Genomic DNA, 16,281 nt, shown 5'->3' with positions numbered 1-16,281 from the left:
ACACAAGAGATCAAGGTAGTACTGTGCGAACAATCAGTCTTTGTGATAGTTCTCACCAATAATTACCTGGAAAAGGCTAGAAAAGGGTCACACTCCCATTGCCAAGGGTTGCCCCCTTCTTTGTGAGAAGCCATGTGATTGCTTACGAGTTTGCATAGATCTAAAACCAGTGAACTATGGAAGGCACTTCTAAAAGCCATATCATCTCATTTTAGTCAAGACCTTTTCTTCTAACTGCAAAAGTTTTCTGACATCAGTAGATGCCACTCAGCACACCCCATTCCTCTTCACTTGTTCACAGAGGCTTCAGAAAGAGCAGTATGATCATCTCTTTGCTAACTAATGTGAGTTTTAATGGAGACATTTAACTTGAGCACCATGTATTTTATGTGCAGTACTCCTAGTCTGGAGAGCTAACTAATTCCTACAAATCCCTATAAAAAAAAACAATAAAACTAGTGGTTGCTGCTGTCTGGCTAAGATCAGTTTGAAAGTACATTCGTGCAGGTGGGTGGAGGAGAGCAGCCTATTCTCATCTCAGAACTGCAGAACATGTTTAGGTTGTAAGGCACCTCTGGAGACCATCTAGGCCAACTTCTGTTTATAGTAGAGCTAACTTCCAAGTTAGAGGAGGTTGCAGAGTCTTGTCCATTTGCAGTTGTGAAAATCTCCAACAGAGATTCCACAACCTCTCCAAGCAACCTGTTCCATGCATAACCAGTCTCATGTTGTTTTTCTCTTCAATCTAATCACAATTTCCTATGACGCATGCAGCATATGATCCGAAAAGGGTCCGGTGCCATCCTACCTCCCCCCCTCCACACCCCTCTTTTTTTTTTTTAACCACATGTCCAAAAGGAAGAGGGGAATAACCACCACCCAGGCTCTAGGCTATGCTCTTCCTTACGCAGGCCAGCAAGAAGTGAAGCCTCCATTACTGCAAAGACACACCACTGACTTATGTTGAGTTTGCTCTCAACTTCCCCAGCTCCTTTCTGCAGAGCTGCTCCCCAGGCAACCCGTTCCCAGACTGTACCTCTGCTCCATCCCAGGTGCACAACCTTGCATTTGCCTTTTCTGAACTTCCTGACGTTTCTGTTAGCCCATTCCTCCATGTTGAGGTCCCTCTGAAGAGCAGCCCTGCTCTCCAATGTATGAACACTCCCCAAAATTGGCATCATTCCCCAAAATGACAAAGGTGTATTCTGTCCCAATGTCCATGTTGCTGCTGAAGGCATTAAACAGTATCAGTCCCCAAAAAATACCACTTGCACCTGGCTGCCACTCAGACTAGCTATCAACCCTTTGAGCCCAATGGTCCAGTCAGTTTTACACCCACCTGGCAGTCTATCTGTCCAGGTCATATCTCTCCAGTTTGGCTCTAAGGATGCTATGCGAGATTATGTTGAAAGCCTTACTGAGGTCGTGGTAAACCAACAATCCCTTGTTCACAGACCTAGCCATCTCAAACAGAAAAGTTATCTTGTTGGTCGAAAAACAATTTGCCCTTGGTAAGTCTACGACAGCTGTTCCTGTTCACTTCTTGCCCTCCGTGTGCTTGGAAACGGCATCCATAAGGACGTGCTTCATAACCTTCCCAGGGACTGAGGTAAAGCTGACTGCCCTGTGCTCCCACAGATCCTCTTCAATTTTTCTGAAGATGGTTGCAGTATTTGTTTTTCCAATTATTAAGGACCTCTCCTAATAATCATAACCTTTCAAAGGATGATAGAAAGCAGTTTTGCAATAACATCTACCAACTTCCTCAGCACACTCAGAATATTTCCTGTCAGGCCCCATGCACCTCTATATGCTCAGTTTATTTAAGCAGTCCTTAACTAAGTTTTCCTCTACCATGGACGGATGCTAAATAAATCCAGACACTCCAGATTTAAGAAGCAGCAGCATAAAATGAGAAATAGGTGACTACAGAAGTGAGGTCATTCTGAAAGAAAATGCAGAGCATCCCTTCTCTGATAATAAAATTATAACGTTATGCTATGGTGGTATTTGTAAGCTACCAAATTGAAAAAAAAATTCAGACAATTTTAAAATTGAAAAACCACTGCTTGAAGAACACTCTTACAGCCAACTTGACAGCTGTGAGGAAATTTATCCTGGAACTCAACAGTTGTTTTGGTGATCACATACTTATGAGTATGTCATGCACAAACAGAGGAACGTAAATAAAACATAAAATACTTGGAAAGGAACAACTTCAGAAACCTGAAATTAATCACTCCAGAAAGAAACTATTCAAAAGGAAAAGATGGTAACAGGAAACTTAAAAAAAACCCAAACCAACAAAAACTCACAATCAAACCCAACAAACAACCTAGGAGGCACAAATCAAAAATGAAAGGTGGAACACTGGTTAAAGAGGGACTCCTCCCACTTGCAGCCAGATTAAAAGGAAAGTGAAGATGCTTACAAATGTGTTCATAGTAACACACACACAGAGGGCACAAAACAAATATAAAAAGTTTACAGTGAAGGATATAAATTCAGTAGAAAACTAATTTTGGAGAATACAAAACATGACATAAAGATCATGACAGTAACATGATAAAATCAGTGTAAGCTGAAAGCTTTGTGGAGTATTTATGCCACTGCATTGCTTAGTAAACTGGGCACAATCAGCTGTGGGTGTGAATGCATCCAGACAGAGGAGCACATACTGTGCTGCAGAGGAGCACAGAGGCTGTGCTTGCAGGATGGTACTTGACCCTCAGCAGAAGGACCCCAGAGACCTGGGATAACGGCTCTGAAGTTTGGAGCAAGAGCTCCGCACCAGCACACTGATGACAATACTTGGTGTCATCCTTGAATGTGCCAAGAAAGTAACATTCAGCGGAAGGAACGAGATTGTGTTTAGTTTGGTGTTTGACACCTTGGTGACCACTGCTGGAATACTGTGCCCGTCTCTGGTGCACCATTTCCAAGTCATGCTCAAGCGTTGCAGCTTAGAGATGCAAAACCAACCGCTGTACAGCAACAGGCAAAAAGATTTACTTAGCTTACAGAAGCGATACTCTGTGATAGTCTACATTAAGAGGAATTGAATTCTGGTAATACAGATACAACCACAACCAGGGACCAGAAGCCAAAAAAATTATAGTAGTCATATAGTGCACTGAAAAAGAGCAAAGACAGTTATCAATAAAACACACCAGACAACTTGTCAAGTTACAGTTGATGCTTGAGGGGGAACCATAAATTATTTGGCTTCTAAAAGACATACTTTAATTTAGGAGGTCCCAAACTGATGTCATCACCACCACCATTTCTGTTGATATGGCAACAATACTGGACTTCTTTGAGGGCAGAGGCAAATCAGTTTTCCATAAATGAATGTCTTCAAATGAGTCACAGGTGGGAGGGGGGGCTACAAATTTGTGTATTTGAGTAGTGGGAGAGGGTTTGTGCATCTTGTGCTCCACGTCCAACCACAGCTCCTGGCCTAGAAACAGGAACTAATTCAGAGGAGTCCTACAACTTTGTTATAAACACACCTGACTAGATGATGATCCTTCGTGAATCTTATGAGGGCTAAGGTATTATAAGTTTATATAAGGTCATATAAGCTTATGAGGACTTACATGAGCCCTCATTATAAAATATTAAGCTACAGATCCAAACAGGTTTTCATAGGTTTCATCTGTATAGTTTGATATCTTATTTATCAGGAGTCTAGGATTACTCTATTTGTAGAAGGGTAAATCAGAAGGAGTCTAAATCTAAGCTTTATGCTATCTATTCCATTTCGTTAACAGGAGCACGGAAGAATGATCCTTCAGCATCAGGACCATCTTAATCATCGTTTCTTTATGCAAAGCCCTGCCTAAGTGCACAGTAGCACCATGGAGGTATTGACTCCAGCTAGTTGTGCTGCAAGTTCTTCCAGATCTCAGCTTTAACCATATTAAATACACACACTAGATACTATTAGGAGTCACAACCAAGAAACATCTTGTTCTCCAAAAGGAAACCGCACAGAAACACTAACAAAGACCAACCAAAAACTCACCCAACTCCCCACACCAAACCAAAAAAACCCACGGGGCAGGAAGCTAAGATTGAAAAATAGAAGAAAGGCTCAACCCTGTTACTCTTCCTCTGCCTGCTCTCAAAAAAGAAACTTCAAAAAAGCAGAGGCCCTCTCAGCACCATTATCTCAGTACAATGTCTTTTACATCGACATCAATGCAAATTTTACATTCATAAACCAAATCTGTCTGCCAAATTTATATTATAGATGATCAATGAGATTTACTTCTTGACTAGGAACTAGTCAATGCTAAAATGAGTAAATTATTTGTTAGGACACATGTTTATAAACAAAGAAATTCTGCATTACTATATCTGTCCCAGTGCAAGGCATTTTCCTCTGCAAGACCTTGAGGAAATCTGTGACATAATTACTGACCTACTACTACCGAAAATCCAGTAGGGTGGAAAAATCTACATACCATTTAAACATAAATCTACCTAACATTTAAATCATAAAACCATGTAGTAAGAGCATGCACAGACTTACCCTCTAATACTGTAAGCTATACCCATTGCAAGACTTCTCAGCAAAAGAATCAATCTCTCTAATGGTGTCCAAAAGCACGGGTGTCTCTCTGCTCAGCTGAACCCAGCAAGAAGCTGCCCTAGACCGAGTAATCTGTACATAAGGCAACTCAAGAAGCCAATCTCCCCCTTTATGTGCTAAGGCGAGCGCCACTGTGATGAAGCAGCAGCGCAATGCAGCCCTATAGTCACTGATTAACTCAGCTGTGCTGCGCGGGTCACGGGGCGACGCATGCCAGGACACTCTCGGCACCTGGGAAGCCACGTAGAAAGAGAGAAGACCTACAACAGTTGCAAAAGGCAAATGAGACTTAAAGCTTATTGACGGCCTTTATAAAGAATATCAACCTAACAGTCTTCCCTCTGTATTAATGATGTTTCCAGAGGCTTCCATTAAAAAAAAAAAAAGAAAAAAGAAAAAATTTAAAAGGTAAGTATGTCTGCCCCCAATGCAGCTTTCCCGCAGCCTGCCACAGCCAGGAAAGCAGCAGCCGTCTGCAGATGGAAGAGCAGTTCTGCTGGGAGTGGTGGGCTACAGGGGCCAGGCTGAAAATGGACCCATTTTCACAACTGATGACGGAAGCTGTTTTAACAGCAAACACTAAGAGACCGTGGAAAAATGTAATTAAATGCAAATCAGAGGAAGATTTAACTTACACAATGATTATAGACATGCACACCAATTTCCTCACAATCTAAATCCAGATTTGGGTTGTGGGGTTTTTTGTTTGGTTGGATGTTGTTCGTTTTTTTTAATTACCATGAAACATTAAGATGTTGCACACGCTACTGTGACTGCACTGGACGGGAAGTATTTTATTTATGTTGCTTTGTGGCCAACAAGATGAGAGTGGTATTCTTGATATTTTTATACATGAATATAAATTGCATTCCAAATGTTTTTAAATTTAGTAAATTATTTTGATACATTGTATCAAAAATACATTGCAAAGCTATCCCAAATGACCTCATGTCCATTGCAGTCTGAAGATGCAACACTGATAATTATATACTATGCAACACCGGTGCAAGAGTATCACCACAGGGTAGGAAGCGATGCATTTTGCTTTGGGAACGCATCCAAAAGTTTGGAGAAAACACTGGCTTGTTAGGCAAAGACATGTCTTGCATTAATACAAAGGAGTGTGTCTTGCATTTAATTTTTGTCCCAAGTTCTACCTGATCTTTTATGCACCTCTGTGGTGTTAAAATAGGCATGCATGAATAGCACCAAAATGACCCAACCTTATACTACATTCACCACTAATTTTGACCAAGATCTGAACACCAGCCCTGACAGCAAGGATCTGCTGGCCTGGCAGCCCGCACAACCAAGTGCTGCTGCAACAGCTCATTGCACAAATTACTTTTTCCTCATTCTAAAAAAAGAAGTATAAACCAGTTGTCAACACTTTGGTTTATATATGGGTTAGGTCCCCTCACTATTCAGAAAATTACGAGTAGAGAAGCTGTTTTCCAAATTTGTGGGAAGAAGCTCAATAGATTTACCTGTTGCACAAAGCAATAATCAGGGACTGCCTCAGTTCAGCTCGGCAGCTTTATTCAACATTAGATACGCTATCCTCAAAGCAATAACTGACCTTGTGTTTATTACAGCATCATTCCAACTCCTTGAAGTATTTACTCGCGCTTCAACCTCGAATTTTCTGAACCCACCCTTTTGCAATCCCTGAGGAGCCAAGGACTGGGTTCAGCAGATAGCAAGCAAACCAAAAGTTATCTTCAGCTACAACCCCGATGGCCACATTCCAGCTGGATTAAATCTCTCCCCCTCCCTCCCCTGGGTCAGCAGCAACTTTCACACTACTGGTCTGCTCAAAACACTCATTTTTAAAATACAGAAAATAAACACTTAAATCAACACACATGCTAAAAATTCAAAAATAAAATTAAATATTCTGAAAAATTATTTACAAAAAAAAAAAGAAAAAATTGACCGCATCTTAAAGACACACCTCTGAGATTGATCATAAATTCAGATTCTTCCTTCCTGGTATCTAATTCACCAGAAATGTGATCACCAATTTTCCTATTTTGGTTCATCAACAGACCAGAGAGTTACTCTAGCTGCCTTCTAGCAAGAGAAGGAGCAGGGACTTGATTCCTCACAGCCAGTGAAAATTGTAAATTCTTGGGCCGTTTATGTGGAAAAATCACAGGTCTTCACCTTTTTTTTTTTTGTGCACTATAGTACTATTTATGCATACACACACACCTACAGGTACATAAAACATTTCAATGGATTTTATCATGAAGGAAGGGGTTTTGGTTTTTTTATGGGCCTGAAGGCATAAATAGCCACACTCATTCAGTTAAAAGCATCGGAGTATCTCCCTTTTCCACATGATGCCCTTTGCTCATGTGAAATACCTGGTTTTTAGCACTGGCACCTTCATGGATTCCTTGCCTCTCTTGCCACTGCTCCCCTTTTTCCCCTCTTCCTGGCCTACAGCCGTAACCCAGATCATCCCCCGGAGCTTTTATCATACGTTAGCTGCATGTATATCCCTATCTTCATCTTCCACGTGGCACCTGATTCTTCCTTCCTTCCCACTGGGAGCCATATTAGACCAGCAACAAACACTGCTACACTGCTTTATCTCTCTGGTATGCAATGAAACGAGAGCACCCCTCTCCTCATCATGGCGTCCTTGCTGCATTTCACACCTTGGACCACGTAGGAAAACTCAGATTCAACTCTAGAAAGCACTACACATTTTAAAAAAAAAAAGAGAGACAAACATGTTTTTGTGCTACGCACTGCAGCTTACCTTTCCCGAGGAACAGCAAACCAGTATTCTGGTTGCTTTATCTTTTTACTGTACTGTTGAGACATGGTGGTGCTCTGAGACACAAAGGACTTTCTCATGGGCTTGCCTACTTTAATGCACAGAAACATTGGAGGAGTCTTGCTCTTCTCCTCTTTTGAAGGAAGCATATCTGAATGAGAGACAAAAGAAACGGGCTGCTTACAGGAAAGTACAAATACTGCAGCTGACAAAACATTGTCACAAAGATTAATAATCTTGTGCAAAGGAATGCTCAGAGGCACCATACACAGAATGAAATCTGACATGTCATTCAATAGCAAAACTAGTTTAATAAATCCTTGTTCATCCTAAACTGTGGCCATTTATTCCAATTTCATCACTGCCTGCATCCCCCTCAGCTGCACAGCTATGTACAGAAGAGCCCTGTAAAGCAAATCAGTAAGATGATCAGGCTGAGTGCAAACTGCAACACGAAGCAGGCAAGCAAAGGGGACCATGTTTGACTGGCTCCAGGAAACCCATCCAGTCAAAGGGTAACTCTGCGCGCACACAAAGCCCAATCAGTTCCTCAACTCTGACAGCCATACAAACATCTTTTGTCTGCACAAGATGGGGTCAAGCATAAGAGTGGTTTAAGTTCCTTAAATTGCACGTGCAACAAAAAAATTGCTTATTAAAATAGAGCCTCAATCATTTTAGGGGTACACATACAGCCTTTTTTTCTTTCTCTCCCAATGAGAACGATCACCAAATACAACTAGCAAGATATAAACCCTTCCAAAAAGGAGGAAAAATCATTTTAAGAACAACTGTTTAAAAAAAAAAAAAAAAAAAAAAAGACTTCCACTCTAATTATCCTCCACAACCTGATATGAATCAAGGGTACGTCCACCGGTTCATTAAACTACCAAGAGAGCAGCATCAGTGCTCCAGGATGGATTACTGCTTAGAGGCACCAGGCTGTAGTAGAAATAGTAACATATGTACATGCTATCTAAACTGAGATTTCATTTTGTTACATGCTTTCCAGTAACAGTCTGAATTTTATTTATGATAACCCAATGACCAATGAGGACAAAATGATCAATCAGTAAGACTCTACATATATTCCTGTTTATCACTTGTTTAAGGGTTTCCATAGCATTAAATACACTAGACAGATGCAAATAGTGGCAAAAACACATTGGTGTGCCCCTTTACAGCAACGCACTACTACTTTGGATACTATCAGAAATACACCGACAGACTTCACTGAGGCAACAACAGTTCCCAATACAGAGTGACAGTTCCTAGGTCATGAAGTGTCCCTGTCAATACTGCAACTGGATGACATTTCACTGCCCTTCTTAAAGCCAGTAAACAGAGGTGAAGATTAGATAAACAGTGATCACTGAATGTGGAAAGAGCACACAAGCTACTTATGAAACCAGAAGCTTAGGGAATTTGAAGCTATTTTTTTCTTCTAAATAGCAATTAATATAGAAATATAATATACAGAGTAAAAAAAAAAAAAGACCAGGTATTCTAGAAAGAGGAAATTTAGAGCAGAAAGCTACCAATTCAAAGGTTACCGTCATAATGCTGTCCAAGTCTCAGAGGAAACAAGGATAACCAGAGACCTACCTTCAATTGGCACTTGAATTTTCTGCAGCAGCCACAGTCTGATTTCTGATTGATTGTCTAACTGTGTTTCTTGACAGGTCTTGTCTATAGCTGGTACTAATGAAGAGTCCACAGACTCTTTCAGATCCTTTTCCTCTGCTGCTGCTGAGCTGATTTCTAATGGAGGTGCTTTCCTTTCAACACAGCAGGAATCAAGCTCCATACTTTTAACTGTATGGACTTCATTAGCTTGGGACTTTGAACAGCTAAGTGTAAGGTCTAGGCCAATTGCTTTATAGTTTTCACCTTTCTGGATTTCAGCCTTGTGTAAGTCTTCAGATGACTGAGACCCATTCCCATCTTTATTGAGGTAAAATTCAATAAGTTTATCTTTCTCTAGCTCTTTCTTAGTGTCCAATGCAGTCTCCACCTTACCTGTCGGGGAACTGACACATTTGTTTACTTCTGGAATAACATCTTGCTTTTCACACAGCTCTAAGTCTAAGTCAGCTTTAGGTTCAACACTGTCCTTTTTTTCCAAGGAATCAACTGTCAAGTGCTCCTGGACTTCTGTAGTGGGTTTGGTTACCTGCTGCTTAGTTCTCCCCAACTCCCTGGGGTCAGCCAGCAAGCTTTCCATTACTGAGATTTTCCTGTCCAACCCTCTATCCACACGAGATGATGTCTTTTCCAGCTCAATGAAGTCATCCTCTTCTTCTCCTGAAAGGGATTTTTCTTTGGTTTTGATATCCGAAGCATTTTTTTCTCCAGAAGGCTCCTTGGCACATGGATCCGCAGCAAACTTTTCCAAATGTTCAGTGGCAGTGATGTTGTTGGGAAACTCCAGCGACTTTGACTTGATTGAGCCTGTACTCTCGGATGACTGAAGAACTTCAAAATCACCAGACTTTTCCTTATCTGAAGGCTTTATCTGTTTGGCACCCAGAGCAATGGATGGATCCCCATTCTGTTGCCTCTTTTCCTTGCTAAGGGATTTGAATTTGCTGAAAGGATTGATATCTTTCTCAGAGGATAGGTCTTCCCATTCTCCTGGCCTGTACAGAGGACAAAGATCCTTTGGTATGTCACTGTCAGGGAAAATGATGGATGTACATAGGATGTTAAAAGCAAAATGGAAACAGAAAAAAAAAAACGGAAAAGAAAAAACTAAATAATATATCAACTTAAGCTCTGAAACTTAACAAAAATTACTTTCTCCAAAATAAACATACATCAGTGGAAATAAGTGACTTTAAAAAAAATGGAGAAAAATGCAGAAAGGATAATACCAAAATAAAATGAGTAAACCACTTGGCGGAATATGCCACATGAGTGAAGAAATGGTACACATGTAATAACAATGTGCAAGTCATCAGAAGTTCAGCAACCAAAAAACCACAGGACATGTATTTAGCTCCTAGAATTTCATCTGTCCCATATTAATATTGCTATTTCCTACACCTGACAATGAGACAACCTCTACAACCATCCATGCTTCCCTAGTCAGTACAAATGTATTTTTGAGAAGAAAGCAAATAGGAGATAAGCCGCACCCTGTTTGCACATCTTTACTGCAAAACAGTACAGAGTTGGGTTTTTTTATTTTTCTCTGTTACTCAAAAGTACTGCTTGAATGCAGACTTCCACAAAGATTTCTTTTTAAAGCAGGACAATCATAAAACATTTCAAAATGGAAAATTCTTAGAAACTCAAGCATACAACTTGACCTCTACATCACTGCTAAAAAGTCTGAGGTAAATGAGAATACAAGATTCCCATCACTTAAAAGTTACTAAGAAGTTACTAAACACTCTAGTAATGAATGTAACAAATATGTGGAAAGTTTTTCTTGAAATGAGAAAATGGAGGGAAATAGATGAATTTGACTGATCAAACAGGTGTCCTATAAAGGACAAAACCTTGCTTAGAACAAATACATAAGCAGTACCTAGACTAAGCATAAATGAAAGTAGCCCACCTCAGAAAGTCTATTATGTATTATAAATGATAACTATCAATGCATTTCTGGTTCTGAAATGGAAGTATTCCACAGACTGGTATGTCTGTAAGTCCTGAAGATGGCAGTTAAGGTGCTGTTATCTTCAAAAGTTTTTAATACTCCTCTCAGAACAGACCTGGTAACACAACAAATTGTCCAAATCTAACACTCTTCCACTGAAATAACCGTAGATATGGGTCAGTGCAAGAGCCCAACTATGGCATCCCACCAATGCTTTTAATTACTGATTTTTACTGGTCTCCTTTGCACATTGGTTCTCATATTCCTGACCCATTTCCCTTTAATGCCACTGAAGTGTTCTAAAAAGAAAGCAGAACACCACCACAAGTGAATCATTCCTTTGCTGGCACTTTCCTCCCCTGATTTGTTTTATTCTGTTGCGTTAAAACTCCTTCCTTCCATTTCCCCCCCGCCTCTTTTTTCCATGACCCTTACTGAAAATCTGTAAACGTAAGTTCAGGGAAGAACACTCCTTACGATGGCAATGCGTCTTTAATCTTCATGTGAGAGATATCATTGTAGAGAGCTATTGAGACAACCTCCTCCATGGGGCAGATGAGCCCATATTCTTCACAGCCATTCTCAATTACCAGAGGATCAGACTTATGTGGGTCAAACATGATATTGTTTGGAGTTACTATCATGACTCCTCCAACTACGCCCTAAAATAGGAGAAAGAAGAGTTAGCACATAACATGCAATTCACTTATCATTTGGTATTGGATTTTAGGCTACTATCCTAAAAAGAAAAACCTGTCTCCTGCCTCTTTATACCCCATCATGCAGTGTTTGCTAACAAAACATTTTGGTTTCCAATTGCATCAAGTCAGACACTGTAATGAGAGCAAAGCAAAAAAATTGCTTAGTAACACCCAAGTTCCTGGCTGGTAAGGAAAAGCATCCAAACTATTCAACTTTCAGTGCTGGCTGCTACCTGCTAAAACTGCAGGTTATTAATCAAATCTCAGACAAAACAGATTAGTAGATTTAAAAAAAAAATTTAAAAACATACTGTTTTATTCTAGATGCAGTCACCTTCATTTGATACATTAATTTATAGGCAACCAGCATAACTGAAGGCAGTCCAACTATGGAAATGTCAAGGTTACTATGCTAAGCTACATTATAGGTCCCCTTGATCTACTCTCCCAGAGGTACATGCAAAAAGGTTCTATATATAGGGAACTGATATGAAACAGCTTCTCCCCAATCTAGAAGCAGCTTCCACCGCTGATCCAAGCATATTTTGCACAGCTGTAAGAAGACACATTTAACTCTTCAAAACGTGCTCTAGCCATAGATTTGATAAGAGGCTACATCAGCCATTATTCAACATCCAACCCATGGCAACTGACCGTTTTTCAAGGTTTACAAAGGAGATTTCCAGATTTCCAGTGTCTTGCTCCTGCACCCTCTCTTCCAGACAAGCTACAAAATTGACCAGACCAACTCAGAGGCTGTGCATAAATCATGACATCTGACAAATAGGAGCCACAGATCAACAGGAATGACCTACACTGTAGGTACCATTAATTATCCAAGGTCATCTGCAAGACAAGCCAAGGAAGGCTAACAAATAGGCAGGTAAAGGACCACAAACTTGGTTGGTTTGTGGTTTGTTTTGTTGTTTTGGTTTTTGGTTTTGTTTTTTTTTTTTTTTTTAAATCAGAGAGATGCCAAGCTGATGGCTTAGCAATGGCAAGTGAGTACATGTGTGCCTGCTCCTTTGTAAAGCCAAGTCTGTATGTATTTCCTGTTTGCTTCTCCTGTACGACTCACATACAAATGCCTGGTTTGTGTTTGGATGAAAGAATCAAAATCAAGTGCAGAGGCTTTTCCCACAGGTATGTAACTCTAGTTCACCAGAAGAGCAATACATCAGTAGACTGTAATTCCTACCCAGACACTGCAGGAAGCAAGGCAACAAGGGATTTTAGCTACACTGGCAAAGAAGCTGTCACATTTTTGAGTGTTCTGGCTGCAAATTACTTTTTCAGGCCTGCAGCCATGAAGTCCGCAATCTGTATCCTCTGCAACTCACAAGCATCACATAACAAAGCAACAGTATTGCCCTAATTTACATGCGAGACATCAAGTAGCCCTCTCTTACTTTCTACAAAATAGCAGACTGAAAAATTGCAGCATGTTTAAATACAGTCTACATCCACTTGATGCAAAAAAAAGCCCAGAACTGTTGGTGTAAACACATCCATCTTACAAAGGTCAGGACTAAGGGAAAAATATGTTTAGATTACAATGGTTAGCATCTCCAGTGTTATAAATTCCAGAGAACTTGAAAACCCAAACATGCAGACATCTAACTGAAACCAGAGTCAATAAGAGTAGATATATCAAAGTAGACAGTTCAAGAAGACAGTGTCTTACAACCTTGAGAAGAAAAGATGGTTAAAATACTCCCCAAGTTTTGTGCCTTCACTTCTAAAACAGCTGCTGTAAAATTTAGGGTTGCAGTCCCAGTGGGAACACATATGTTACAAGAACGCTCGTAAGAAAAAGAAAGAAAAGGTTGTGTCGTGCAATATTTATCTTTTTATTGGGGTTTGTATGACATCCATTAGCAAGTGCAGAAGCAACATGGACGTATTCGGAAACACTGCTCTGGAAACAGTTAAAATTTAGCTTAAAGTCATAAATGAAATAGATAGGCATGTGCTCGTTTTATAAAACTGTTGCACAATTTGATGGAACCGGACAACTAATCCTGACACGTCATAACTCTAAAGTGCAGATTTCTCTGTGTATCTAGCAATACACTCTTAAACAGATAATTCTGTTAAGACACGGTAAGGGAACGAAGATGAGTAAAAGAGCTATTCTTTCAGAAAGCATTATCATAACAGATTAAACAATTGGAAGAACAAAATGATACAGCATATTACCATGCTAGCAATAAACACAGCAGTGATAAAGCCACCGTAACATTTACACTCTTGACAAACGTGGAGCACGTTTGACTCCCCTCAATATTCATCTCTCACTTATCCAAACAGATTTTGCTTTTAAAGAATTTCAAACAATACTCAAAAGCCAGGTTCCACCTACCTTACCATCTGTGAAGTAACGACAATTCATTTTTAAAAATTTGACAACCACAGGCTCATCCTCTTCTGAAGTAGAGGACAGGACTCTCTCAACTGGTTTGAAAGCCTTTCTTGCCAAATCAGCATCCTTAAAAAAGAAAAAGTTCAGCACAGAGCAACAGGACCAGAATCATGTACTTTGAGATTCTGGGCAACTAAAAAGCCAAGTTCAACCAACTATTTTCCTTTGCTTAAGGAAGAAAAGTGGTGGTCGTGTATGTATGTATGTATGCATGCTTCCCACAGTACCCTGCATGGAAGAAAAACCTCGTAGCATTACAAAAAACCTCCATACAAATAATAGGCAAGAAATTAAAAAATGCCAAGGCCAGTCAGCTCACTAAATTTCAGTGAGGTACTCTCAATTAAGAGAGGGCCAGTCCTGCCACCTCGCCTGCACTGCAGACCTCTGCACACAGTGCACTGGTGTGATTCCCCATGCAGGTAGCACAGAGGTGTAAGATTAAGGTTAAACACAGTTATTCACTCTAGGCTTCTCTCCACTTTCCTTTTCATTAATTATGGATTTGACATGTCTAATTGCTTTAACATCAGCAGGTGGACAGTCAAACTCCCTAAAACTATCATCTAAAATCATCCAGGGCAATCACCCTTCTAAGAAGAATGAAAGATCAGCTATGCCAAGGCCTTTCACAATGACTAAATCCAGCAGTCTTGTCTATATAAGACAAATCTACATATGGGTACCACCACAATACGCTTAACTAGAAAGAAATTGACTGTCATACTAAACTAACAGCCTCTGTGCTCAAGGATCCCAATGCAGAATCAAGGCTCTGGACTGCAGAGCAGCACAGAAATCTTCCAGGGTGAAACACTAAGTAATTCCTCATATTTAAATTTCTCTTCTTTAAAAGCTATACACTACAACATTTTCAATTGCTTTGATAGACTCTGGGCCCAACTGAACTTGTACTGGGTTTCTACACTCAGACATAATTCCCCTAATTTGGAATACTTCCAAGAGATGGTAAATTTTGTAGTACAGCAAATAAAAACTAACGTTACTCAATGCACTACATACAAGGTCTGAACTGTAACCTCAAAAACCTGCTATTTAGCCTTGAATCTCACCTTCACAATCAGAAATTATTTTGTGAGTTTAAGACCAGTGAACCAATGTTTGACTTACAGGGAGTTTATCATATTCGGCATCTGATGATGAAGGAGAAACGGGAGCACCAGGACTGAAAGAAGACAGCCTCGCAGTGCTTGTTTCTGGCACAAAGAGAATCTAAATACAAACACATATGCCAAAACAGTAAGACACAAGCTTTAAAAAGTTATTCGCTACAAATGCTATGTTCTGCTAGAAAGATAACCCAATATGCATCACTCGTGATTGCAATGCACTCCTTAACAACTACTTATTCTAGAGTCCTTCACAGGTGGTGATGGTGGGGCACATGCAGGTCTAATTAATTACAGGATCTAGGTCTACATTTTGTTTTGCAGCACAGGCAAGAAAATAAAACATTTTCCACAGAATGAGAACCTCCTGTTTTTTCCCCAAATTGAGAATCCCAGGTTGTCTTGCAACTATCGCAACTACAAAACAAGTAACTGTAAAATGACTATTAATAGTCATTAACTTGTAACAGCAAACCCTGCTTCAAAGAGGTGGTCATTGATGAAGATGGGGGATTTTTAGTGCTAGAAGTTTGTAACACTTCACTAGAGGTTGTCTGTTTCCAAAAACATACTTACATCTCCAAATTTAAGAAAATATTCTTTATATGAACCAGCATTTTAGCATCATGTACTACATTTAAAAGAAAAAACCCAACAACCTTACACTAATACAAGTGTATATAAAAATATAATGCTTTGTTTGAATTTTCACATTTCCTTACAGTGAACATCCTAGATTTTTAGTACAGCAGTACTAAAATTGCAGTACAGCTTTGGACCTCCACCCCAAACAAAAACACAGAATCATTGCAAGTGTCAGAGTAAAGATAGATACTTCTAAAGTTAAAAAAAATAAAAATCCACAGTTTAGTTTTAAACTAAAAATGTTCAGAAAAATAAAACCATTTTGCTTATCCCAGCTTTTGTCTGCTGTGTATTCTTAGGCAAGTCATGCCATCTCTTTATGCCTCAGTTTCCCCATCTGCAAATCAGGACACTTCTATCTCTTCATGTCCATGAAGCAGAAGTAGAGATCTGC

General features: G+C 39.8%; 1 protein-coding gene across 11 annotated transcripts in view; it reads right to left on the bottom strand.

Moving 5' to 3' along the window:
- NCOA7 (nuclear receptor coactivator 7) overlaps window positions 1-16,281 on the bottom strand; it is a 101,142-nt gene that overhangs the window by 11,510 nt on the left and 73,351 nt on the right. For 9 of the 11 annotated variants that reach the window (XM_054819023.1, XM_054819033.1, XM_054819024.1 and 6 more), the window contains 5 exons: window positions 15,244-15,345; window positions 14,053-14,178; window positions 11,467-11,651; window positions 8,991-10,057; window positions 7,368-7,536 (listed from right to left, as the gene is read on the bottom strand). In XM_054819023.1, the coding sequence (XP_054674998.1) occupies window positions 7,368-7,536; window positions 8,991-10,057; window positions 11,467-11,651; window positions 14,053-14,178; window positions 15,244-15,345 (1,649 nt within the window). The remainder of the gene's footprint in view (window positions 1-7,367; window positions 7,537-8,990; window positions 10,058-11,466; window positions 11,652-14,052; window positions 14,179-15,243; window positions 15,346-16,281) is intronic. The other 2 variants (XM_054819027.1, XM_054819032.1) reach the window with 2 other exon arrangements.

This window comes from Grus americana, chromosome 3 (genome assembly GCF_028858705.1).
Source record: "Grus americana isolate bGruAme1 chromosome 3, bGruAme1.mat, whole genome shotgun sequence".
Taxonomy (NCBI): domain Eukaryota; kingdom Metazoa; phylum Chordata; class Aves; order Gruiformes; family Gruidae; genus Grus; species Grus americana.
Note: the sequence above shows the minus strand (reverse complement) of the source record. Positions and strands in the feature narration are given on the sequence as shown.